This window comes from Adiantum capillus-veneris, chromosome 2, assembly GCF_014529385.1.
Source record: "Adiantum capillus-veneris isolate H3 chromosome 2, ASM1452938v2, whole genome shotgun sequence".
In the NCBI taxonomy this organism is placed as follows: Eukaryota; Viridiplantae; Streptophyta; class Polypodiopsida; order Polypodiales; family Pteridaceae; genus Adiantum; species Adiantum capillus-veneris.
This window is the reverse complement of record NC_140932.1, coordinates 45,107,602-45,133,500: the sequence shown is the minus strand read 5'-3', so window position 1 is coordinate 45,133,500 and position 25,899 is coordinate 45,107,602. Positions and strand designations below refer to the sequence as shown.

Below are 25,899 nucleotides of genomic sequence, written 5' to 3'. Positions count from 1 at the left end.
CCAATTGAGAGATTTTTAAGCAGGAAGCCCAATGCGGGGAAATTGCATGCATGAGTGCCAAGTGGCACTTTTGGTCAATTTACCAAGTCTGGGAGAAGAGAACTTGCAACTGACTTTTTGGAGCAGTTTTGGAGGCTGATAACTCTGATTTTCAGCCATTTCTCTGCATTTTTGAGCTTCCCATGACTTTACCTAGGACCAAGGAGCTCATTTTCAGCATTGGAAGGCATCAGATGTGTGCTTATAGGGCTGTTTTGCTTCGTTTTTAGTGATACGCAGGTTTTGGCAGCCATGGAAATCTTCTCCTTTTTGCGTCTATTTGTTCACAGATGCATTACAGGTCAAGCGCAGAAGAGGGGGCGCTCGATTTATGCTGGGGGACGCTTCATTGAGAACCTGTCACAGGTTAAGAGCTATGGAGTGCTTTCTTTCCCTCTCATGTACAGTGTGGTGCTAGGAGTGATACCCTGCACGCTACACATTGCTCTCTCTCTCTCTCTCTCTCTCTCCCCCCTACGTGCAGTTATGTGATGCCTCAGAAGAGGGCTCTTCATTTGCCTGATGTACAGCTGTGTGGGTTCATGCTTTTGTGCTGAGGCAAGAGCCTCCTTGAGCAGGAACAGGGGTAGCTAGCTGCTACTCCAAAGCAGGCACCGGTGAGGGTCATAACCTCACCGTATAGGTGCAAATTCAGTGCTGTGTATGTGCAGAAAATTGACTGTTTATCAGCCATACGGATGCCTGAACCATTGGAAATCGTGCCCCACTGGTAGAGCACAGTTAGGGGACTGTTTGGGGCTGAAAACAGGGCAAAAACCAGTAAATACAGCGTGCTGAATTTACTGTTTTTGGGCAGGAATCAGAGGGTTTATGCGAGTGGAAGTGAGTTCCAACAAGGGAATTGGTTTCGCGCAAGTTCTGGGGAGTTACGCTGTTGAAATTTGGCCAAATCAGGTAGTATCTAGAGGGATACAGGTAAAGGATTCCCAGGACTCTAGTTTGTAATTTACCCTCTCAAAGAATAAAGAAATACCGAAAGGGGCACCAATTTTGGGACCTACAGGTTATCAGCGTTTGCTCGGAGCATTCTAGCTTCCAAGCCGTGTGTGTATTCAAGTGTTAATTCCTGTCGCAGGTTCCCTTTGCAAAGTACTCTCTTTCTCTGTGTGTGTGTCTAAAGTAAAGTAAAGAATTTCCGGTGAAAGCCAAAGCCTACCGCCCCGCCACGGGCCGGTTTTAGATGCATTTTTTGCCACGAAGGGGGAAGCTCCAACTTATATCTAACAACTAGATTCTTTTTGACAATCTTGAAAGCTTCATAGGAGCGAGGTCGCAACTTTGGAAAAATTGACTTCACCATGTTGTAGCGTTTGGTACCACATATAATAGAACCAAATCGCCTTCTTGAAATTTTGCATGACGATGATGCTTGCTTGCCTGTTTTTGATATTTATGCTGAACATGAATCAATTTATCACGACGTTGTACAAGCACATCTTGCATCTCTTGAACTAATTGGTCTGCTAATGCCTGAGAAACAAAGTTCGTAGGCATGAGAGAAGTATGCGCTTGAAATGGGTTCATGCCAGTTACTGAATGAAGAGAATTGTTGTAAAAAAACTCCACAAATGACAAATAATCTCCCAAGATGCCAATCGAATTTGGATGAAATGTTGAAACATCTCTTCCAAAATCAAATTAAATCTTTCTTTCTAGCTATCCATTTGAGGATGATAGGCTGAACAAAACAACAAATTTGAGCCAAGAGGCTTGAGGAGAGACGTCAAAAATGTCACGTGAACTTCTGCTGTCTATTTGAGACAATGGACTTTGGCAAGCCATGCAATCTAAAAATATGTCGCATAAACAAATTCATAATATCTGAAGCAGAAGCAGCTTTCTTGCAAGGAATAGAAATGTGCTGTTTTTGTAAATCAATCAACCACCACTGTAATTTTGAGCATTGCATTTGGGTAAAAAATGCTAAAATCCATGTTGATGCTTCCCCACCGTTCTTGAGCTATTGGCAAAGGTTGAAGTAAAGGATCCCGAGGAAGCTGTCAAGAGGCCTTCATAATCTAACATGAGTGACAATTTCACAAACTTGATAACATCTTGCTGCATCTGAGGCAAAAAACGTGTAGCTGACAAAAGACAATATGTCTTGTTGATGCTAGGGTGAGCACCAAAAGGGACCTCATGATGTTCCTGAACAAAATCTTTCTCAATGGTGTATGTGAGGCACACAAATGCGATCAACATAATGCATCTACAAACATTTTCATCTCTGCAAGAGTTGGGTCTGAAGACTTGAGAGCTTGAAAGACATCTCCAAAATCCCGATTTATTAAGTTTTCATTCCTGAAACACGTCGGGATTTCCATGTGTACAGCAGCTATGGCATGAGGCATGCGGCGTGAAGAATCTACAACTACATTCTAAAGCCAAAGCACATATCAAATGATCATGTGAAAATTTGCCAAAAACTCAATCCATCATCCTCGGCAAGAATTCATCAGGAGTTGATAAAAATAGTATATGTCAAAGGAGCAGTGCACTTGGGTAATAGGTATGGTAAAATCTGCAAGTCCCAATAAAGAATGCACATCTGAAATGGTGAGAGGTAAAGGCCAATCTGCAATGACCTGAATCTTCTTGGGATCCATTGCAGTTCCGGTAGTAGAAATGACGTGACCAAGATTCTCCACGTGATCCTTGAAAAATTCACTTTTCTTTTTGTTGATGTAAAGCAATTGGTACGCAAAATTTAAGACAATCTTCAAATGCTCTTTGTGACTTGCCAAAGTTATTTATTGAAAACGAGGATATCATCCAAGTATACCATCACGAATTTGTCCAGATGAGGGCCATTCATCTAGGCCGTGAAAGCGGTTTGGGGCCACAAAATATAACCTCACCACTGTGTTTCTCTTGTCTATTGTGGGGTGTTCTCTCTTTCAAGCTCAAGTGTTTGCTGTTTCGTTGAGTTCGGTGATTGTTGTAGTGATTTTACCGCCTTGCCAGTGGCTTGCTGGTTACATTTTCCATTGAGGACTATTTGCCAAGTTACCCCCCTCCAATGAGAACTTCCAGGAATGTCATTGGCTCCTCCCAAAATAGAAGTCTAGAGGATCCCTCTTTGAACTTGTCAAATCAAATAGCTCAACTACGTGAATCATCTTTCACTTGCAATAATTGTCCTTTATCTAGTTTCGATCTATACTTTGTTCATAAATTTCTTGCAAACCATGCTAGTCGTACATAGACAAGAGAGATAAGAGTGGCGGAGTTCCACTCTTAGAAGCACTGGCCCCTTAACCATGCACCCATGGCGGTATTTCTTCAATTTATTGATGAACTGTCGCGGTTACAATGTTTTGAGTGATCACACTCACAAGATCTGCTACAATCAGAGTCATAGTCTGAGTAATGGTGGTCCCTTGGCCTCACTTTTATGACACCAAAAGCCCCAACAGCAACTAAAAATCACTGGTTATTTTTATGACAATGCTAAAAGCACATTAAAATCATCTTATATCATCAACTGGTGCCCTTAGGCGCTATGGAATTTGCTTTTACAATCTGATGTTTAAAAGCATTTCCTCAACCGTTCAACGTAAAATCAGCCATGTCAGCCTGCCCATATGTTGTGCCACATCATTAGTCCATACACCTGCCGTGTCAGTACTGTTCGTACAGTTTTGTGAACCCCGGCATGATTCCCAGGCTGCTGCGCTTTGACGGGCGCTTTTTTCTATTGGGTTAGAATCCTAGAGCACCAGTGCAGATCCAAGGGGGGTTGAAATGAAAAGGGTATGTCCCTTTTGGCCTTGGTCCGTAAGTGCATGATGCATCATTGTGTGGGGTGACTCTCCAGTGATTCTGACGTCACTTCCGGGTGGCGTGACTAAGAAGGGGACATGGAATAAATGCCATGGCATGGAAAGACTTTTACCTCCCTAAGGGAGAAAACTTGCTTCTTGCCCCCGGCGGCTGGAGCTCGTCTTTGCCCCTTGTGGGCTTGCCGGCTCTAGCCCGAAAAAGTAATAAGTCTTTGGCTTGCGCAAACAGATTCTGCTTTGGGTTGTCCAGTCAGGTAATCCCCCCGCCCCCCCAAAAAAAAAAAAAAAAAAAAAACCCTCTTTCCTCTTCTTTTTTCCCCCCCTTGCTCTTTTAGTCCGTTTAGTTTATTTTTTTGAAGTAGTGCAATATTGATCATGACAGTGTCACTGTTTGTGGTAGCACAAAATGCTGTTCAATCACTAGTTTCACCTGATCACATGCTTTGTTTATCTTGAATATTGGGTTTTTTGGAAGATTTTGTGATAGTAATCTTTTGTTTAGAGTTATGTCTTTGATATCATTTGTAAGGTTGCTGTACTCACATGTTTTGTTTATCTTTAGCATTGCTTTTTAAAAGCTTTTGTAGTAGTAATCGGTTGTTTGGAATTTTGTATGCAGAGCCAGGCTGTTGATGTTAGGCAAGTTGCAGGTTTGTTACTGAAGAATAGCCTCAAAATGCATTATACATCACTGGCACCTGCCTTCCAGGAATACATAAAATCTGAGTTGGTGCTTTCTATCGGAGCATCGGATAGGCACATTCGTGCAACTGTTGGTACTGTGATTTCTGTGGTCATACAGCAAGGGCTAGTGAAGGGTTGGCCCCAGCTGCTGGGTGCTCTGCTTCAATGTTTGGAAAGCAATGACTACAATCACACCGAGGGTGCATTGGGTGCACTTTCAAAGGTTGCTATTTTGGATTTAGCGTTTATATGTGAATGTCTCTCTCCAGCTATTCTCATAATCAGACACTTGTTTTTACCACCGTTAGATATGTGAGGACAGTCCCAAAGAGCTGGATGCTGATGTGCCTGGAATTTTAGAGAGACCTATCAATTTTTTTCTTCCAAGGCTACTGAAGGTTATGATTACAAGTTGATGCAAGCGCCTATCCTATGTTATTCTTACTTTTTTGTCAAATTGGCTTAACGATTCTCTGCCCATTGTTTCTACAGATGTTTTCATCCCCGCATGCTACTTTTCGGAGATTGGCACTCAGTTCAGTGAACGAATTCATTGTATTGATGCCAACCGTAAGTAGAACTAAAGGGTCTTTTCATGTGGGGCAGGCATTTACTGCCTGTAGACTGGGTGGTCTGAATCATACATTGTTTTGATGTAGGCATTATTTATGAACATGGATAAATTTTTGCAAGAGCTTTTCAATCTCGCCAATGATTCTGCTCCTGAAGTACGAAAGCTGGTAATCACTTATTAAACTTATCCACTTGTGGACATGTCAATGCGTCGTTACAGTACATAACTTTCTCAAGCCCATTACAATATGAGCCCATTTAAAGCATGACTTTGTACTTCTGCAGGTATGTGCTGCACTTGTGCAGCTATTAGAAGTTCAGTCGAGCTTCCTGCAGGTAACTGTGGTTATTCTCTAATATAATTGGATGGATCTTCCAGAATCTAACCCCTTGTGTGTTCATTTTACCAGCCTCATCTTAGAAATATTATTGAGTACATGCTACAAGCGAATCAGGATGAGGACGCAGAAGTGGCTTTAGAAGCTTGTGAATTCTGGTAAGTCCCTGATTACTGGGAATTTGTTAGTCTAAAGTTAATGCTACAAGCTGTAAAGGTTGTGTGGCTTATGCCAAACTATAATTTTTTACCATTTATTTTGCTCATTCTTGTCACTATGAAGTCAAGTCTTTCATGTCTGTAATAGGTCCACGTACTGTGAGGTGCATCTAGCCCCGGACTTGATCAGAGATTATTTACCCCGCCTTATTGGGGTAATGGGCCGTTTATCTATCATTTGTACCCTGAATCTGCACTTTAAATATAGGCACAAAACAAAAAGTATTATCATACCTGCAAGTGGTCTTTTGTTATTAAGCTCACGTGGTTTGCAGGTTTTATTATCCAATATGTTATATGCAGATGATGACGAAGCACTCCTTGATGCCGAGGTTAGGCATTCTACTGCTAAACTTTTACACTTCTAGAGACTAATACCATTGATGGTGATCCTATGATTTCATCAATGATTTGTTATGTTTCTTCTACCATCAATGTTGATGCAAATGTCTATGATGCAGGATGACCAATCAATCCCAGATAGGGATCAGGTAAGTGCCGATATGGTAGCCTAGATAGGTTGATCACTTCCTTTTTGCTGTTTTATAGTATACCAATCCCGTTCTCTGATTATGCTCCATCTGATTTGCGACAGGATATCAGACCTAGGTTTAAGCAGTCTCGCTTACATGGGTCTGTTGTTGATGAGGATGAGGATGAGGTGCTTTTCTACCGACTTTAACATTGAGATGATGATGCTGTAGCATTTTCTGCCATTCAATCATTTTTTGTTCAGGCTTAACAAGCACATTATATGGTTCTAGGATGATGATGACATTGTCAATGCTTGGAACCTGCGGAAATGCAGTGCTGCGGGCCTTGACATCTTGTCTTCGATTTTTGGAGATGAAATGCTTCCTATCTTGATGCCTTTGTTGCAGGTTAGCCATGACTAGGTCAAAAGTCGACATTCACTTGGTAGCCTTAGCTTTATAAGTTTGCAGTTGCAAATGTGGCGTTTTTGTAGTTGACCGTGAGGAATGTTGTTAAAGTAAGCTTAATTTGAAGGAAAAGAAGTGAACTTGTGATTTGTGGTGTCAAAATCTCTACCATAAATTATTAGGAAATGGGTTATTGCCTTTGGTATAAGCACCTTAGGATCAGAAACGGGCAGTAGAGATGGTGCATGTCCCATTGCTTTCCCGAACATAACGTGCAAAGTTTATGTTGTAGTGTCTTTGCATGACAGCCGTCCTTGTATATGTAATCACTTTAGGACTCAGTTTTTGTGATTGGGTTTGCAGACCAAGCTAGAAAGCAAAGGCGATTCTCTTTGGAAAGAAAGAGAAGCTGCTGTTTTGGCTCTCGGTGCAGTTGCTGAGGGCTGTATCAATGGTCTTCTTCCCCATTTGAGGCAGGTATTGAACAAAATAAATAAATTTGCTGCAATTGCGAAGGGAAGGTTAATGATTTTAGAGGTGGCCTTTGTAGTATCAAATTGATTTGAAATGCTCACAGTCGTTATTGCTTGATTAAGTCATCCATCTGGTAGCTGCCCAAGCTACCCGTTTGAGTGCGTCTCATGCAGCATTATTGAAGAAGTATGTACTTTTTTTGATTTAGGTGTCTTTTGACTTTACTGCAGATTGTGACCTTCCTTCTACCTCTTCTAGAAGATAAGTTTCCACTTGTACGAAGCATAACCTGCTGGACTCTTTCCCGCTATAGCAAGTGGATAGTACAGGTATTGAGTCCTTTTGATTAATTCCTCAAAGATCATATTCTTCTTGAAGGTCAGGTACTGATTATGATCCTGCTGCAGGCTGCAGACCATGCAGAGGGGCATATGCAGTTTGACAATGTGCTAACAGGTCTGCTGCAGCGGATCCTAGACAATAACAAACGCGTTCAAGAAGCTGCCTGCTCCGCATTTGCAACGCTTGAAGAGGTACTCTCGTGCTTTGCTCAAATGTATATGCGCCTGGTTTTGATGTTAAAATTCTATTCTTCTTCTTCTTCTTCTTCTTCTCTCTCTCTCTCTCTCTCTCTCAAGTGGGCTTGATAGTTATGACTTTCAAATGGGCTCGAAGAATGTTCAAAGGAAAAGCCCCAAAGGATTTTACAATAAATACATAGTCCTTCAAAGTGTACAAACATATGAGCTAATTAAAGACATTGGCTAGGAAACCTCTTGCTAAGGACATAAAATATGTCAGGTGCGCTTTTTGCGGTGAAGCGATGCAGAGAGCTCATCATCAGTCCAACATTCTACACCATTAAATTCTCAGAAGTATTGCACTGTGATTGAGCCAACATATCTCTCTAATCACTTCAATAAGCATGCAATCTTCCTGTTGTTTATTATAAAAATGCTGAAGAAGGAAGTAAATTATCATTTATAGAAATACCATAGGAAGGCTCCATATGTGACGGTATGGCACCAACCTTCGTATAACCAATGTAATGAAGCAATTTATCAAATATTATAGATGTTTTCTTTCCGATTGAAAGATTCAGATTGGACTTGTGTTCTCGTGTCTACAGAATCATGATTGATTAGAAATACTTCTATCCCTAGGTGGGGAAGTATGAATGGTCTTGTAAGTTGCAAGCCACTGGCAAGATGTTAAATCCACAACAGACACATGAACATAACTGAAAATTATAACACTTGAACATGAAAACAAACGATACTTGAGACACGAAGTGGAGGAGTTCCACTTCCAAATGCATTGGCCCCAAAGCTTGGTTGTCCCTATTGGTAGGCTTATCACAGCCAGATAGCTTGGTTTTCACTTTTTGATTAGAGTATCTTTATCCCACATCGTGGTCGGGAGAGGATTGTGTGTAGGGAAAGCTCATGGCTGAAAATGTGGGGAAAGCAAGCTCCAATGTGATCAGAAGTGGAGCACTCTAATAGGGTGTGATGCTCAGACTTGCTCACTCTATGGAGGCATAAAGTATATAGTCAAATGAAACAAATGTGAGTGCGCGTGTGCGGAAGCGCGAGAGAGGAGAGGAGAGAGAGAGAGAGAGACAGTAGAGCACACACGTTGGTATGGGGAAGAGGGCGCGATCAACAACCCCCCATGACTACCAAAGCAGAAGAGACCAGTACAATGTCAATCTGTATGTATCTTTGGGTACCCCCCCCGGCCTCACATATATAGGTGCCCAAGGGGAGGTCGAGCAGTGCAAGAGGAATGCCCCCAGGACCCAGCATGGAAAATAAGGATATAGGGCGTTTGGAGAAAAGAAGGCGGCCGGCCCGAAATGAATGGCTGGACAATGCAACCTATATGCATATGCTATGGGTGGCCTGGAGGTACACTAGCCGTACATGCATGCCGTAGACCTGTGAAGCAGCAAAGTGGTGTAAATTTAACACCCCCTCTCAGCGCGTGATGCTGAACAAACCGCATGAAGCTGAAGATGTGAGGCAAATGATGAAGATGTCTGCTACAATGTCTGCAGCAGTCTGGGGTATCTCAACGTCCGAGAGGTCTCCATGGTAAAGTGCGGTCACGAGCAGTGTAGCAAACTGTTGTGCTCCGTTCATACAGGGTGAAGATTCTACGTGAAGGTCCGGAACTGATTGCAAAAACGACTCCTTGTCGTGAAAGAAGTACCAATAGACCTTCAAGTGTCCTGCCTAATAAATAAACCGTCTGGAGAAAATGGGGAAGCCCAGGAACCGTCATGAGAATGATGGGAAGCTTGTCAATGTATGAACATGTAACCCAGTGTGGCACCACCAGATGGTGTCGTGTCAGTAGGTAGAGTAATCCAAGATGAGAGGAAAGGTAGACTCAACAGTCTGCGCTGTGAAGGAATTCTGAGAAGAGGTGTGGTCAGACCAAGCTGTCTGCACTGTAATCATCCTGTATGAAGACGGGAAGCTAGATTGAGAAGTCTGCGCTGTGAATAATCTCTGAGAAGAGGAAAGGCCAGACCAATCTGTTTTCGCCGTCTTGCCTGTATCTCCTGCCTCCAATCCTCCGATGTCAACCAAAACAAAATCCACACCAACGCCGCCACCAAACCGCATCTCGGTGTGGCTCTCAATGTGAATGGGCTAGCTGGGAGTGACCTATTGCCCAGGTCTGGGGATAAGTTTGCTGTAAGGTTATCGAGGGTGAGTGTAAGCACTCTGAAGGTAGCAACTCAAATGATCAGGAGTGTAGAAGAGCAACTGCATTACCATCCAAGCTAAGCTCCGGGTTACTCCGGATGGAGTCGCGGGATGCTTGATCTCCCGCATCTGTTGGGTAAACTCTCCATGAGAGTCCAAAGCACTGAAGTCCCACTCCAGTCTGTAGATCCAAGCAATGAACTTGTTCAAGAAGAGATCCAAGATCCTCTTCTTAAGTCCCATGTAGATGCTCCTTTGTAAGCAAGTGATCTGACGTGTCGAGGTCAAGTGTTAAGTGTCTGTCCACCAACTATGGTGGTGTCTTCTCTGGGAATGTCGGAATCCCATATGTCATGAGCATGGCCATATCTCGTGTGAACTCCTCTGATGAGTGCACAGGTGTGTCCATAGCAAACCACAAGGCACCACCCCCTCTCGAGTGTGCAACCGCCGAATGATGGCTAGAATGAATGGATCTCCCAAGGATCGTACGCCCGTAGATGATCAAGCCAATGTCGAAGATACCGTGTACTGCAACAGTCATTGAGAGACCGCCATGGACCACCATCAGATGGTGTCCTAGCAGGAGGTAGCATTCTCCAATGTCCACCCAAAAACGCCACTGCGAGGTGCTTAAAACTTTGCTGTCCAGCGAATTTCAGCGTGCTCATACGCTTCCGGAAAGGACCAGAGTGGTGCAGAGGGTCCAGAAAGGGTTGATCTCTGTCTGCACAGCCATTGGAGGGCTGAAAACAGAGAAACAAACAGCACCATAATTCCTGCAAAACAGTGCCAAAGAGAGAAATCTGGGCCGGTCCAGGCACCGGATGCCTAACAGGGTAGAGAATGGCAAGATCTAAAACCCCACTGTGTAGCGCTAGTCACAAGACGGGCACCACGTGCCAATAGAAAAGATCAGACTGAACAGACTTTTAGCACTTCAATAACAACTGAACTGAGAGAGAGACGACACGCGACGGAGTGGCGGAATTCCACCCCAGAGAGTATTGGCCCCAAATCTTGGCGCCTCTTTCGTATTTCTTTATATTGCATCAACACAGTACAAGCCGGACTCCAGACTCTGCACCTTCTCCGGGAAGCATGCCAAAGAATGAGCCCTAGCCTCATATGTAAAGGCCCTAGGCCCCAAAAGCAATTTTACATGAAAAGCCTTCAAACTCAAAAGCTTCTGGTCCAAAAGCAATGCCAAAAAGTTGCCAGCGTAAATCATGGACTTTCGTATAGCAGTCAGCATAAAACGCGGAAATCCGTACAGTCTGCCACGCCATCATGTCATCGCAATTTTCGGAAATTCCGTATCGCTGCTACGTCATTAGTTGCTCCGCGAGCCCTTTTCTGTGTGTGTGTGTGTGTGTGTGTGTGTGTGGGTCGTGCTTTATTTTAATCCTTTATGTCACTTGGGGCCCCATCGGACGGGGTCCCCATAAGTTGGTAGGACTTCTTCTTCTGTTACTTGTTCCTCTTAGCGTTTAGGCCCCTCGGCCGGCATCTGCAACTTGGCTCCCTTCTTCAGGGATTTGACATGTCAGCAGTTTGTGACATCTCCCCTTCTTGAAAGAGAGTAATCGTCCGCGATTACAGCATATCTGCAAAACAACAAGTTAGCTCAAAAATTTCCGAGGGTCATTCCGAGGGACAATCAGTTTGCTCTTTTTGTGAAGGAGTTAGCTTCTCCTTTCGGCTCTTTTGATCAAGGAGTTAGCTTCTCCTTTCGTCTAGATCGGAACTCTTGATATTCCGGCGTAGTAAAATTAGTCATCACACCTAGACCGTATTGATCTTTCACGGGTGTCTTGATGCACTAAAATTACATACCCAGGCAATCTCATCCAAGGAGGAATATTCAGTGGTTGGCACATCACAATGCAACACAAATGCTCACATATGCATATTACAAGACATAGAAACATAAAGCCGCCGATGAACACTCCTCCCGCATAACCTAACAAGGTCTGGGCCGGGAGATATTCAACGAGTCCCTCATCACTCCTCGCACATAACCTAAAAAGGTCCAGGCCAGGAGATTAGAGGCCTTTTACAACCAAATGCCCCCTAGACCATAGCGTGTGTCGTTTGGAGGTGCTGAGAGTAACCACTGCTCAGACGTCTTAATACTCCTCCCGCATAACCATCCAGGTCAGGGCCTCGAGTGACAACAACAATACTCCCCCCGTAAATAACCACAAGGGTCCGAGCCATGAGTAAAAACAACACTTTTCAATTATTCAATACTCCCCCCGCAAATAACCACAAGGGTCCGGGCCATGAGTATGAACTACATTCTTCGACATCCTTTCTCACTACTCCACCCGGGAGTAAAATCACCAATCATTGAAACCAGTATTAAAATCAGAGTCAAACAATTCAAATCGGCACCAAGACAGGTTCAAAACAGATACCATCCACTTCAAACAAATTCCAAACAGGATCACCGAACAAGTTCTCAAACAGATTTCAAACTTGAAAAGCAATCTCGACATTAGTCGAGCTCGAAAAGTCGATTGACTTTCCATCCTGAAACCTGCACCAAAAAATTAGGTTAGGTTCATTTCATAGGGTCGTAGCCGAGCACAGCATGGTCTATCTAGTATCAGCTCTTGAACAAACAATGTTTCTTTGGCGGCGATGGTAGTTCCAAGATAGCAATCGCACTAGATCTCCAAGGTCATCTGCTCGTGAAGAGATATCTAGTGGGAGATGTCGAGAAATTTCAAGTTATAATCTGCTAGGGTTTCCATGGCAAGCGTTTCAGGATACCCCCCTTTGCCAGAAGTAGCACTCCGAAGGAAGATGTCAGAAACCATATAAATTCGGGCAAAATTTTTCTTGTAAGCTTGCCAAGTCCTTGGAGTGTGCTGCTTGGTACCTATAGAGATCAACATGTGCATGGCACTGCCTGTGAGAAAGAAAAACAGCAGCTCGAAACAAATCTTGGATCCTTCTCTTGCAAGCGATCTTTATGGCTTATGCCCTGTAAGACATGAGCGGTGAAGACGGGAGCGCGTCCGATGCGCGATGAAGTAAGGGTGGAGTGGCTAATAAGTCCGGTGTTGGAGGACGAACCTTCTTCAAATCAAATTTCAGGAGTCTCTGGATAGCTCTATCTGCTCTTTTGTAGAAACGGTATGCTTTTAGAAAAGCACACGCTTGATGCTCTAATACCACTGTCACAAAACGGGCACCGCGTGCCAATAGAAAAGAACAGACTGAACAGTTCAACACTTCTGTCACAAAGTGATGATGTGGCGGACAACAGAAACCCTAATTTCTGCCAGAAACCCTAAAATTCCTGCAAACCCTAATTTTTGCCAAAAACCCTAAATTCCGGAAATCGTGGAGGCGGATTATTATTAATTTTTTTTTTTTGGAAAATGATGAGCGACGTGAATTTTGCTTTTGCTTTTTTTTTTTTTAATAAAAAAAAGAGAAAAGACTCTGTAAGAGAGAGAGAGAACTGATGCTTTTGATTTTAAAAGCTTTTGGGGCTCTGCTTTTGGGCATCCCTTGTAACCTTTAAATTAGTGGTGAGGGCCTCACTTCTCAGAGCATCTGGACGCAGAGTCTGAGAGTGAAACCCTAACCGCTCTCTTGTACTTTGATGATTGATTAATGCAAAAAGAAATACCGAAAGGGGCGCCAGTCTTTGGGGCCAATATCTCTAGGCACGAAACTCCGCCGGGCCAGTGCAAAGCTATTGTGATCTGTGAATTGTTTTGAAGTGGTTATTTGGTGCTGTCGCGGTTGATTCTTGACTTGGAGTGTCCAAGTTTGTTACAGTGGTATCAGAGCACGGCCGATTTCTCTTCTACGGGAAATCCGATCCCCGAATTTTTTTTCCGCGGCACCTATGGCTTCAGGCAATGATCAGTCGACTCCCTCTTCATCTGGAGATGCGGGCTGGGATCACAACGAAGATTCAGACAGAGAGTATGGCCCGCCTCGGCCTACTCGGGCGGAGCAAACAGAGATGGAGTGTCGTCAATTGATTGGCAATGCAACAATGATGATGCTCAATTTTGCCAAGGATCCGAAGATGGCAAAATATATGAACCAAACCTCTTTGGAAGAGGTACAGATGGAGTGACAGAGAACCACAACACCACTCCCGAAACCCGCTCTCAAGAAACCTTCTGCCTCCAAGAAAATATACGGAGCAGGAACTGGAGAACGTGGTTGATGCACGGATTGCTCAGCTTTTTGACACGCAAAAGAAAGCCAAAAAGCACGGCAAAAAGCAGAAGAAAGGCACTGACTTCCCGGGATATTTGGGTCGTCGGTCGACATTTGACAAGGCAAAGAAATTGAAGAAGCGCGTCAAGTTTGAAGACCTACCCAATTCTTCTTCTTCTTCTTCTTCTGACAGTTCTTCTAGCTCCTCGGATTCGAGCGAAGAAGATAGAAAAGGTAAAAAGCGAAGCAAGAAGCAACGCTTTGGAAAGGGCAATAGAAAGGCAAAGAAGGCTAAATCTCGCCCAGAGACTGACAGTTCTACTGAGGACTCGTCTACAGACAGCTCAGATTCCAATGACGGAAAGTTTTATGCGAACAAGAAGAATTTTTACAAAGCCAACCAGTATGACTTTCTCGAAGATAAAAGCAAGAAAGTCCGAGAGTTTAAGGAAGGTGGCCACTCGATTAAGTTTGATACTTTTCAGGATACTCAGATGCTTCGAAGGCTTTGTCTTTTATACAGCAGTTTGACATCGCTTTCGCGGGAGGACGCTATTCAGAGCACTCCAAGATTCGGAGAGCTGCCTCTTACTTTAAGGGGAATGCTCGTACTTGGTGGTCCACGCTTCTATTAAGCAAGACTATGCCAGTTACATGGCTGAAATTCAAGAGGTTTTTTATTTCTTCTTGGTTGACTCAAGAGTTTGAGCGAGATATACGAGCTGCTTGGAACCATCTCCGGATGACCAAGAGCGATACAGTGAATTCTTATTGTGAAAGATTCTGGAGCTCTTTTCTACCCGCCTCTTTATTCAAGAAGATCTCGTTCAGAGAACAGATTGAGCGGTTTACCTTGCGTCTACCTACAGAGATCCGAGATCACTACTTGGAACAGAAGTCGGCTTCTATTCACGAGTTGATGAGTCATGCGAAGCGGGGCTTTGCCATTCACTCTGGTAGTCTGACCTACCCCACAGATGAGGCCATGACACAACGAGCCGAACAGACTTCTGGGAATGAAAGTAGAATGAAAAGAGCAACCCAGAGAAAAAAAAAAAGGATGCACGACCCAAGCTTACTCCTGAGGAGAGAGCTCGCTTCATCAGAGAGGGGAAGTGCTTTGGATGCGGGGAACATGGACATATTTCCGCGAAGTGCCCTGATACGGCACAAAAAGAACAGCATGGTAAAAACGACGACAGGTCTGAGAGTTCGAGAGCAGCTGAGGAATGTGGCAGAAAAGGCAGATAGAAAAGCAGAACTGGTACCACATGGCGTGGGACTTGCACCGAATCTAATGAATGAAAGTACAAACTTTGCCGCTTTCGTGGCAAAGCGAAGGATCAGGAAGCTCTTTTGAAGGAGCCAAGGGCAACTTCTTTTCACTTGGAATTGGCGGCTCGATTTGGAACTACGCCCGACAGACTGACGCCACAGGTGGAGGTAGTTCGACTGGCACCCAGATGGGATGTTGCCATTACACCGAGCATTGGCAAACTTCGTTTGCAATGACAGGGGTGTTCAGGGCACGTGAGTGACGTTCTACTCGGGATCCCTTGGTACCACAAGAACTACGCCGTGGTTGACTACCGGGCCGAGAAAGCGACTTTGATAAATGAAGGGTTTAGAGATTGTACTGGATGAACTTCAGTTTTCTTACTCATTCTTTTGGGAGAATTGAACGATGGATAAAGGTTGAATATGTTTTGACCTGAAGAAAAGAATGCCAAGATTTTTTTTCTCCACACTCATGCCGATTGCTTTTGAGAGGGCCTGAAGATCATACCATTGATCTGATAAATGGAAGCACGCCACCGAATCGGCCACCTTATCGTGTGAGCCGAGTACAAAATGAAAAGATTATGAACTCAGTGAAAGACCTCTTGGAAAAGGGTCTTGTCCAGCCTGGTACTTCACCGTATTGCTCTCCAGTGTTGTTGGTTTTGAAGAAAGACGGATCTTGGAGAATGTGCATCGATTATAGTACTCTCAACGAAATCACCATCAAGAACAGATTTCGGATTCCTAGGATCGATGATATACTCGACAGGTTACAGGGATCCTCGTGCTTTAGCAGGATTGGCTTGAAGAGTGGATATCATCAGATCAGGATAGCACCAGGAGATGTCTACAAGACAGCTTTTCGGACGACTTTTGGGTTATTTGAGTTTTTGGTGATGCCTTTTGGCTTAACCAATGCTCCTGCGACATTTAACCGGATGATGGACAGGATTTTTCGAGAGTACAGACTATTTGTTGGCACTTTCTTTGACGACATCATTGTTTTCTCCAAGAATGAGGCAGAACACAGAGATCATCTGCTTCAAGTCTTTCAGGCATTACGAGATCACACATTAGTGATTAATGCTAAGAAAAGTGAATTTTTCCTACTAGAGAAAAGTGATTTTTTCCTACCCGGCCAAGATAGAGACTATCTGTGATTGGCCCGATTTGAGGAATGTCCATGAAGTTAGAAGCTTCTTGGGACTGTGTTCGTACTACAGGCGGTTCATACGAAAGTTTGCAGAGGTTGCTTCCCCTTTGCATACCTTGACACAGAAAGGAGTACCTTTTTCGTGGGGACCCACAGAGGTGACTGCCTTTCAGACATTGAAAGAGAAATTCACTACAGGACTAGATTTGACTTTGCCGGACTTGCAGAAGTCATTTGAAGTATTTTGTGATGCTTGTGGTCGTAGTCTGGGTGCGGTCTTGATGCAAGAAGGCCATGTCATAGCTTACGAGAGCCGTTTGTTCTCTAGGCCGGAGATGACATCACAGATCTATGGGAAAGAGCTTTTGGCGGTTATCCACGCTCTTACTCAGTGGCGGCATTACCTACTCGGAGCGGATTTTACTGTCTTTACAGACCATCAGAGTTTGCGCTACTTCTTGTCACAGAAGCAGCTTTCGGAAAAGCAGATGCGGTGGGTGAACATCTTGTCACAGTTCCACTTCTAGATTGTCCATGTGCAGGGACAGAAGAATGTGGTGGTAGATGCTTTGTCTCGAAAACCGTTGGTTCTAGCTATTTCCGCGATACATTATAGGAGCTTCGAGGATATGGTCGATCAGTGTGCCACAGATACAGATTTTGCAGATATTTTCACACGGATACGGGATGGGGAGACAGTAGCTGGATACTCCCTTCGGGAAGGCTACTTGATGAAAAAGACTATGTTGTGCGTTACACAGCCGTTGAGGGAAAAGGTTATGACTGATTGCCACTGTCCACCTTTTACGGGTCACCGCGGCATTGCTACCACCATGAAAGGGGTAGAGAGAGATTTCTTTTGGCGGAAACTCAGGAGGATGTGGAAGAGTTTGTGCGCAGTTGCTTGGTATGCCAGGAGTTCAAGTTTGACAGGCATAAGGCACAGGGATTGTTAGAGCCTTTACCCATACCCACCTGCCCCTCGGAAAATATTGAAATGGATTTCATTTTTTTGATCTCCCGAGAATACAGAATGATCACGATGATTTTCCGATTACATGGCACGTCTGAGACGATTCTCTCCGACAGAGACCCCAGATTTATGAGTTGGTTTTGGAAGGCAATTTGGGAGAACATTGGCACGCGGTTGCAGTTCTCGTCATCGTTCCACTTGCAGACTGACGGACAATCTGAGATTGCCAATTCAGTGATTTTCGATTTATTGAAGTCTTGTATCTCGCATCAGAAGACTCAATGGGAAAAGAACTTACCTTTGGTGGAATTTGCTTACAATAACACGATACACTCTTCGACGGGGAAGACGCCATGTGAGATTGTTGAAAGTGCTGCGAAGGTTCCATCCTTCCTGAGCACGAAAGATTAGAAATTTGAAGCGGATGAATATTCGCGAGATTTGGATACGGCTTTTGCCAAGGTTCGCGAGGGTTTGCAGGAGTCTCAAGAACGACAGAAAAAGGCAGCTGATCGCCATCGTCGCGACTGGAAACTGAAGGAGCATGATTGGGTGCTCTTACTTTTGAGAAGGCACGCCTAAGAAAGAAAAAGGGAAAGGAGAGGCTTTTTCCAAAGCTTAGTATGCGATACTACGGACCTTTCCAGATCACTGACAAGATAAATGATGTCTCCTTCCGATTGAAACTGCCAGATACTTGGAGGATTCACAATGCATTGCATGTGAGTCTCTTGAAACCTGTTAAGGGTGATGTGCCTGATGATGGGGAGCCTGATGAGCAACCCAAAGTGGAAGAAAACGAGGAGATCCTTGTTCCTGAACAGATTTTGGCACATAATGATACGAAGAAAGGTAAAGTCCGAAGGCGGTTCTTTGTTAAGTTCAAGAACTTTCCTGCATTTGATGCGAAGTGGATGGAGGAGGAGGACCTAGCAGATACTCCTCAGATTGTGAAACTTTACCTCGATGTTTTGGTTTAGCATAGTCTACTCCAAACGGAACCCAAAACTCAGCTTGGCCGAAGATCTGGTGCAGTGGGATGCACAAGAGGGGAGTTACTCCACTCCTTTGTCAACAGATGCCTCGATTTTGATACTAAAGTCACTGATGTCTCTTTGAGCTTCAGGGATACTGAGAGCTGACAGTATTCTGCTGGATGACTTTATGAAATGGAATTCCTGATTATGATACTGATTTGTTCTTGACTTCTTGTGAGTGCAGGAACTGATAGCCGAAATGACTACAGCATTTTGGTCTGATTGATCTCGAATAGACATGGTTGCAATAGGGGTTAGTCAATCGGACATCGATGAGGTCCCGATTGGACCTAGATGTGATTGCTAGCTACATTGCCGATAAATCATGGTCTAAGATCCGAATGAATGTTGAATGTCATGTGATGTCCTGTGATGTCGTCTGATGTGACTGTCGATTTTGTACATGTGCTAGATGTGTGTTCCTAGTACGTAGGTACTAACAGTCAGTGTCTGCTAAGACGGTTTATGGCTTTTGTCGGTTTTGCAGGGGTAATCGCGGTCGATTACAATGCTTTCAAGAGGGGGGTATGTCAGAAAGTGATGACGTGGCGGACAGCAAAAACCCTAATTTCTGCCAGAAACCCTAAAATTCCTGCAAACCCTAATTTTTGCCAAAAACCCTGAATTCCCGAAATCGCGGAGGCGGATTATTATAATTTTTTCTTTTGGAAAATGATGAGCGACGCGAATTTTGCTTTTGCTTTTTTTTAATAAAAAAAAGAGAAAAGACTCTCTAAGAGAGAGAGAACTGATGCTTTTGATTTTAAAAGCTTTTGGGGCTCTGCTTTTGGGCATCCCTTGTAACCTTTAAATTAGTGGTGAGGGCCTCACTTCTCAGAGCATCTGGACGTAGAGTCTGAGAGTGAAACCCTAACCGCTCTCTTGTACTTTGATGATTGATTAATACAAAAAGAAATACCGAAAGGGGCGCCAGTCTTTGGGGCCAATATCTCTAGGCACGGAACTCCGTCGGGCCAGTGCAAATCTATTGTGATCTGTGAATTGTTTTGAAGTGGTTATTTGGTGCTGTCGCGGTTGATTCTTGACTTGGAGTGTCCAAGTTTGTTACAACTTCAATAACAACTGAACAGAGAGAGAGAGAGAGAGAGAGAGAGAGAGAGAGAGAGAGAGAGAGAGAGAGAGAGAGAGAGAGAGAGAGAGAGAGAGAGTGGCGGAATTCCACCCCAGAGAGTATTGGCCCCAAACCTTGGCGCCCCTTTAGGTATTTCTTTATATTGCATCAACTTAGTACAAGCTGGTACTCCAGACTTTGCACCTTCTCCAGGAAGCATGCCAAAGAATGAGCCCTAGCCTCATATTTAAAGGCCCTAGGTCCCAAAAGCAGTTTTACATGAAAAGCCTTCAAACTCAAAAGCTTTTGGTCCAAAAGCAATGCCAAAAAGCTACTAGCGTAAATCATGGAATTTTGTACAACAATCAGCATAAAACGCGGAAATCCGTACAGTCTGCCACGTCATTATGTCAACGCAACTGTCAGAAATTCCGTACAACTGCCTCGTCATCAGCTCCTCCGCCAGCCCTTTTTTGTGTGTGTGTGTGTGTGTGTCGCGCTTTATTTTAATCCTTTATGTCACTTGGGGCCCATCGGACGGGGTCCCCATAAGTTGGTAGGACTTCTTCTTATGTCACTTGTTCCTCTTAGGGTTTAGGCCCCTCGGCCGGCATTTGCAAGTTGGCTCCCTTCTTTAGGGCTTTGACACGTCAGCAGTTTGTGACAGCGTTGCCCACCACCCCAAGCCAAAACGCAGGGGGTCCTTTCAAAAACGCAGGTACAACCCTAAAAATGCATAAGGCTGAAAAAAATGTTGGTGTATATGAGGTACTTCTGGCGACGAATCTTTCCCAACAGAGGGGTGCTGATGGAGCAAGGGCAGATCTGAGATGTGCAGCCCAAAACGCAGTGGAAGAGGCAATTCACCGCGATGAAATCCTTCTAAGCCCCCCCCCCCCCCCCCCCCCTCCTTCCATGTTGAAAACGCTCGCTGTTTTTGATCTTGGGAGGAGACCTTGTTACAGATGAAGCGCCTGGTCTCAAGGCCATGAAAAGCTAGCTCTAATACCATGTGAGTGCACGTGTGCGGAAGTGTGAGAGAGGAGAGGAGAGAGAGAGATAGTAGAACACTAATGCTGGTATGGGGAAGAGGGGGCGATCAGCCCCCCGTGACTACCAGAGCAGAAGAGACCAGTACAATGCCAATCTGTATGTATCTGTGGGTACCCCCCTGGCCTCAGATATATAGGTACCCAAGGGGAGGTCGAGCAGTGCAAGAGGAATGCTCCCACGACTTAACATGGAAAATAAGGATATAGTGCGCTTGGACAAAAGGAGACGGTCGGCCCAGAAGAGGACGGTCGGATAATGGAGCCTTTATGCATATGCTATGGGTGGCCGGTTCGGAGGCATACTAGCCGTACATGCATGTTGTAGAATTGTGAAGCAGCAGAGTGGTGTAAATCTAACAGCAAGTGCAATGCATCCCATCCTCCAAACCACTTCTTAATGTCTTGCATCCATGCCAATCTTCAGATTTTACTTTTATGTGTCTTTTGGACTTTTTTATTTGCTTCCCATGCAATCCTTAAAAGTGGATGTGAAGGGTTTTACTGCATCTTAACCATGTACTCCATGACCCTCTCCATACCCATAACCTCAATGGGAAGTGATTTGGACTTTAGAAGTAAGAGCATGCTTTGTGTTTGTGTCTTGACTTGGAGAAAGTTCGTGAGAAAATTCTTTTAGACATCCTCAAACTCTTTCCAAGTAGACTTGGAGATGCTACCACCCCATACTTCCAACTCCATAAAGAATCACTGGTGTCACCAAGGTGTCAAAGAGGTATTTTTTGAGAGCCCAACATCTAATCTCTCTCGCATTGTACATGTTCTCAAATGCATAGTAGGTTCCCTTCTCGGCTTGCATAGCACAATATGAATCGCCGAAACCTCAAGGCCAAGGTACTTGAAGCTCTGCACCGCGTCAAGGGGCTCTTTATTGTACACAATGCATGGCTTCTTCTGGGTGAGAGTTTCACAAGCATAACCTTTGTTACGGAGCCATTCACAATTAGCTCACTATGTAAGCAAAAGTTTTCCAAGTATATCATAGGCTTTTGTGCATCTTCTAAAGTATGGGCCAAAAGCACTACATCATTGACATACAATGATAGCATGATCACCAAGGTGGAAAGGTACGGAGTGTACGGTACGTAATCAGTACGTAAGGTACGTACTTCTGTACGGATCGGCCTTTACGGTACATGACTAGTACGTAACATTTGTAACAACAAAAAGAATAGTGACTTTAGCCTTTTTCAGCCTATACATACTAGGAACTACATAGAGTCTATACATAGATACTACCTCAAACATCCATTAGATACTGCTTCAATCTGGTTTCTAAAAACAATCTCAACGGCTGTGTAACGCACAACAACGTTTTCCTCATCAAGTAGCCATCCCGAATGGAATATCCCGCTACTACCTCCCCATTCTGTATTCGATTGAATACGTCTAAAATCTAGATACTAATGGCAAGATGTCCCTAAAAAAAAAAAAAAAAAATTGTGGGGAAAAAAAGAAAAAAGAAAAAAGAAAAAAGAAAAAAGAAAAAACGTACTACCTATCTGTACGTATAGAACCGTACCATACGACTATACCGTATTGTACGGATCCGTACGTACGTACGGATGCAACCTTGAGATTCACTGCATTCCCAATCATAACCTCTTCAATGCCTTCTTATTGCATAAACTCAAGTATCATGTGTTTCAACTCATCAATGCGTAGGCCAAAGAGAGTCGGTGAAAGTGGGCATCCTTGCTTGACACCAATAGTACTTGTTTCTTGCACGCACTCGACACATCACCTTCCTGTCATTAGGAGAAACCGCAAGCATATATTCACTTGGCACTTCGACTTCTTTCATACGTTTCCAAAGATTCTCCCGAGGAACCATATTAAAAAATTTCTTGAAGTCCGCAAAGCAACAATACAATCCTTTACCATGAGAATTCGAGTAGTGACAAGGTGAGTGTTGCTAAATTAGCTTTGTCTTAATTCTAAGCGAATTATCAGAGGGTTTTCTCGCTTGAGACATCTGAGTATAGATATTTTTAGTGTGTCATTCACAGGAATTATGAGATGGGAATATCAGTCTGGCTGCCAAGAATGGATACTTCTGATGTGTCATGTGAGAGGGGTGACATAGAGCATCAAGAAGAAGTATTTGACCATTATGTGTCATGGGATGGGTGATAGAGAGCATCGCAAAGGAGCGATTTCGTATGTTATGTGAGTGAGAGACTAATTGATGGGTAATCTTGATGCGCCACATGGTGGGTGACGTAGGAGTTATGTGGGACGGTGGGTCGGGGTCGGGGTCGGGAATGGGGACGGGGACGGGGACGGGGACTGGAGGGCAAAAGTCATGAAATGGGGACGGAGGTCGTAACGGCAAAAAAAAAGAAGAGTTTTTTTGGCATTTTTTGACCTACACACATGCCACACACAGAGAGCATCACTTTGATCACAAATTTACACTAAATAGACCAAAGAGCATGAGTCATATAGGCGCAAATTGTTGGAATTAGGGTTGCAGAGAAACGAACACAGCTCGGAGAAGACGAAGGAAGCTCAAGGCACACAATAGAGAGTGTGTTACCTAGTGTGCAATGGAAAGATAGATAGCCCTAGAGTGATGGGCGTATGTACAATGCACGGGGGAAAAAACCTCCTAAAGAGGGAAAAAATGCCCCGGCGGTCCTAGTGTGTTCACACACATCACTACCACATGTATATGGTAACAAATCCCCCTTGGAGTGATGCGGTGAATGAGAGCTGGCACATGAGTAAAGGGAAGTGCCATGCCGTGACATGATCAGTCCACAAAGGGGAGTAAGCCCAAAGCTTTGCAGAAAGCTTTGAGCTTCTCACGAGACAATGCCTTTGTGAAAAGATCTGTAAGGTTGTCTTGTGTTGGCACATAAGCCAAGCTGATCTCTCTTGCTGAGAGCCTCTCCCTGACATAGTGGTAATGCACCTCAATGTGCTTTGTGCGAGCATGAAAAACTGGGTTCCTCTATGTCTCTATGTAACTTTTCTGACACAAGGCAATACCACCATCACACTACTTAAACTGTATGCCCAAATAATGATGCAACAATCCCAAATCTTTCATCTTGAAAGTAGCATTCAAATCAGCCTTAAATTCAGCAATATGTCTCTCATTTGGTCTAGTGATGAGCAAATTGTCTACATAAAGAACCGCAATGAGAAGTACATCACCCTCACGCTTACATACAATGTGCTTTCTATTGGACTATTACGAAAGCCTCGTTTGACCAAATGAGTGTCAGCTTTCTCATACCAAGCACGAGGAGATTGCTTCAACCCATACAAAGCCTTCTTACATCTGCACGTGTACCTAGCTTGCTCATCCGTGCGAGCTATATGTATCAGTGGTTGTAACTCCTCCCTGAATAACATTGCTACTCCTCCTGAGCCCCGCCCTTTGTGCTCTGATTGTGTCTCCTGTCTACAGGCTGTTTCCCATGTGTATCCACTAATGTGAGGCATAGATTGTCCAAGGGCGTGATGTCTCACAGAGTAGAAGGTGATGTCTCTCCCACTAAAACTCTCCTCAAAAGCACCCACACCAAGACGCATAGATCCACAGGTAGCAACTTTGAGTGTGGTCCCATAGGTCTCACACCGTCTGTGGAGCATGGCTCCAATATCACCACTCTTCTATCTCGGTAAAAAGCAATCTTACCTTTTTTCCTTGCCGCTCTAATCTCTGGCATTACCTCTTGCTTATGGGCGACTTGTGAGAGGGTAAGGTCATCCCCAAGAAAGATGCCCGTCTTCTTAAGAGTTGGTCTCTTTTTCAAAAAGTCCTTCGCTTCCATGGAGGGAAAACGAAGGATAAGTGCCATTTCTTTCGAGGTTTCCCCCTTGCTCCTACTTTTCTTGTTGCCCACTCTCCAAGCTCTTGAGTGCATCGGCTCATGAACTCCCATCAAAGCCACGAGTTCTTTTACCTCTTCGTCTACATTATCATTGTCTTTAAGGCCGCAAATTCTCACATGTAGAAAACGTACACGTCTTCTTTGCTCCTCTGCTAATGTCAGGTTGATAATAGTGGGTGTGGAAGTTGTTTCCTTACTTTTCCCTTTGGCAACCTCTATCCATTTCTTAGCCTCACCTGCTTTCTGTTGAGTCTTTGTGATAACGTCCACCCAAGAGGTCGTCATTTCTTTATGTTGTTCTTCCCCCTCCTTGATGGCTCGCACTTGCTCTTTGATTGTGTTGAGTTCTTCTATTACAGAGGGTTGCAATTCTCCCTCTTCTAGCGTGTTTCGTGATCGTGCCTCAGCGAGCTCCTTGAGTGACGCAATCTCTTCGTCTTGGGCCGTTACACGATCTCCCATTGCAGTGATATTACTTTCTTGGGCCAAAACGTGATCTTCGAGCAGTTTTATTGCCCCTAATAGGTGGCGGTTGATCTTGTTAATGGTCTCGACCATTTCTTCTTTGCACTTTTGAACTGCATCTTCTAAGGGGTTGGGCTTGTCATTTTGCTTCCTCATGTTTGGTGGTTGTTGACAAACGAGATGAAATTTTGCGACAGAAGGAGACCTACACGCACCCGGGCTTCCACATTATGCATACATGTTCCCACATTAAGCATACATTGCGAACATATCTGCAATTTCTGCAAATTACAATCAAGCCCCGCTTTATTCAATTTCCGCATTTTCTACCAGTTCTGTAATTTTCTGAAGGGGGAGGCGGGACTGCAGGGCAGCGCTAGGGGGAGGCAGGACTGCGCGCGCGCGCGCGCGCACACACACACACACACACACACACACAGAGAGAGAGAGAGAGAGAGAGAGAGAGAGAGAGAGAGAGAGAGAGAGAGAGAGAGAGAGAGAGAGAGAGAGAGAGAGAGAGAGAGAGAGAGAGAGAGAGAAATGAAATGAAATGATATATTAACGTCTTCAAAAGGCCAAAATGACCTATGAGACCATCAGATACAAAGTGGTGAATCTAATACAATGTATGAAGTACAAGTACAAAAAAGTACTGAATGTAAAAAACTGAAAACTGAAAATGAAGTGGGGAATGTGAAATGTGAAAATGTAGAATAGGCCCTCAATGACACTCTGGATGTGCTAAAATGCCTCTGATCCTTTGTTGGAGTCTCCGTCGATGGAGTGTGCTCTTGTGTCTCGGTCGTGGTCGTCTCGATCGCCCAAGCACTGCCCTGTCAATGAGGGTGCCTTTGGTATGAATGTGGGTACAACCCTGTGCTGGTAGTTGGTCTCCTGGCTCCCTCGATCCAAAGCAGTCTGTGATTTGTCTGTGTGACTGTCGTACTCCATGTCTCCTCAGCAGACTATCTCTATGTCGGTGTAGCTTAAGTAGATATAAGACAAGGCATCTCTGATCCTGATATCTCATGACTCTATCTAGGGATCCAAAACCCTCCCTGAATAAGCAATGGAAGCGCCCTCGT

General features: G+C 44.3%; 1 protein-coding gene across 2 annotated transcripts in view; it reads left to right on the top strand.

Annotated features, from left to right (window-relative positions):
* The window catches only part of TRN1 (transportin 1), a 96,022-nt gene that overhangs the window by 49,018 nt on the left and 21,105 nt on the right, over nt 1-25,899 (top strand). For both annotated transcript variants that reach the window (XM_086484978.1, XM_086484971.1), the window contains exons 2-15: nt 4,462-4,749; nt 4,835-4,924; nt 5,019-5,096; nt 5,186-5,266; nt 5,385-5,435; nt 5,510-5,595; nt 5,744-5,810; nt 5,931-5,987; nt 6,117-6,146; nt 6,251-6,316; nt 6,420-6,536; nt 6,900-7,013; nt 7,241-7,339; nt 7,418-7,543. In XM_086484978.1, coding sequence (XP_086341104.1) covers nt 4,462-4,749; nt 4,835-4,924; nt 5,019-5,096; nt 5,186-5,266; nt 5,385-5,435; nt 5,510-5,595; nt 5,744-5,810; nt 5,931-5,987; nt 6,117-6,146; nt 6,251-6,316; nt 6,420-6,536; nt 6,900-7,013; nt 7,241-7,339; nt 7,418-7,543 — 1,350 coding nt within the window. The remainder of the gene's footprint in view (nt 1-4,461; nt 4,750-4,834; nt 4,925-5,018; nt 5,097-5,185; nt 5,267-5,384; nt 5,436-5,509; nt 5,596-5,743; nt 5,811-5,930; nt 5,988-6,116; nt 6,147-6,250; nt 6,317-6,419; nt 6,537-6,899; nt 7,014-7,240; nt 7,340-7,417; nt 7,544-25,899) is intronic.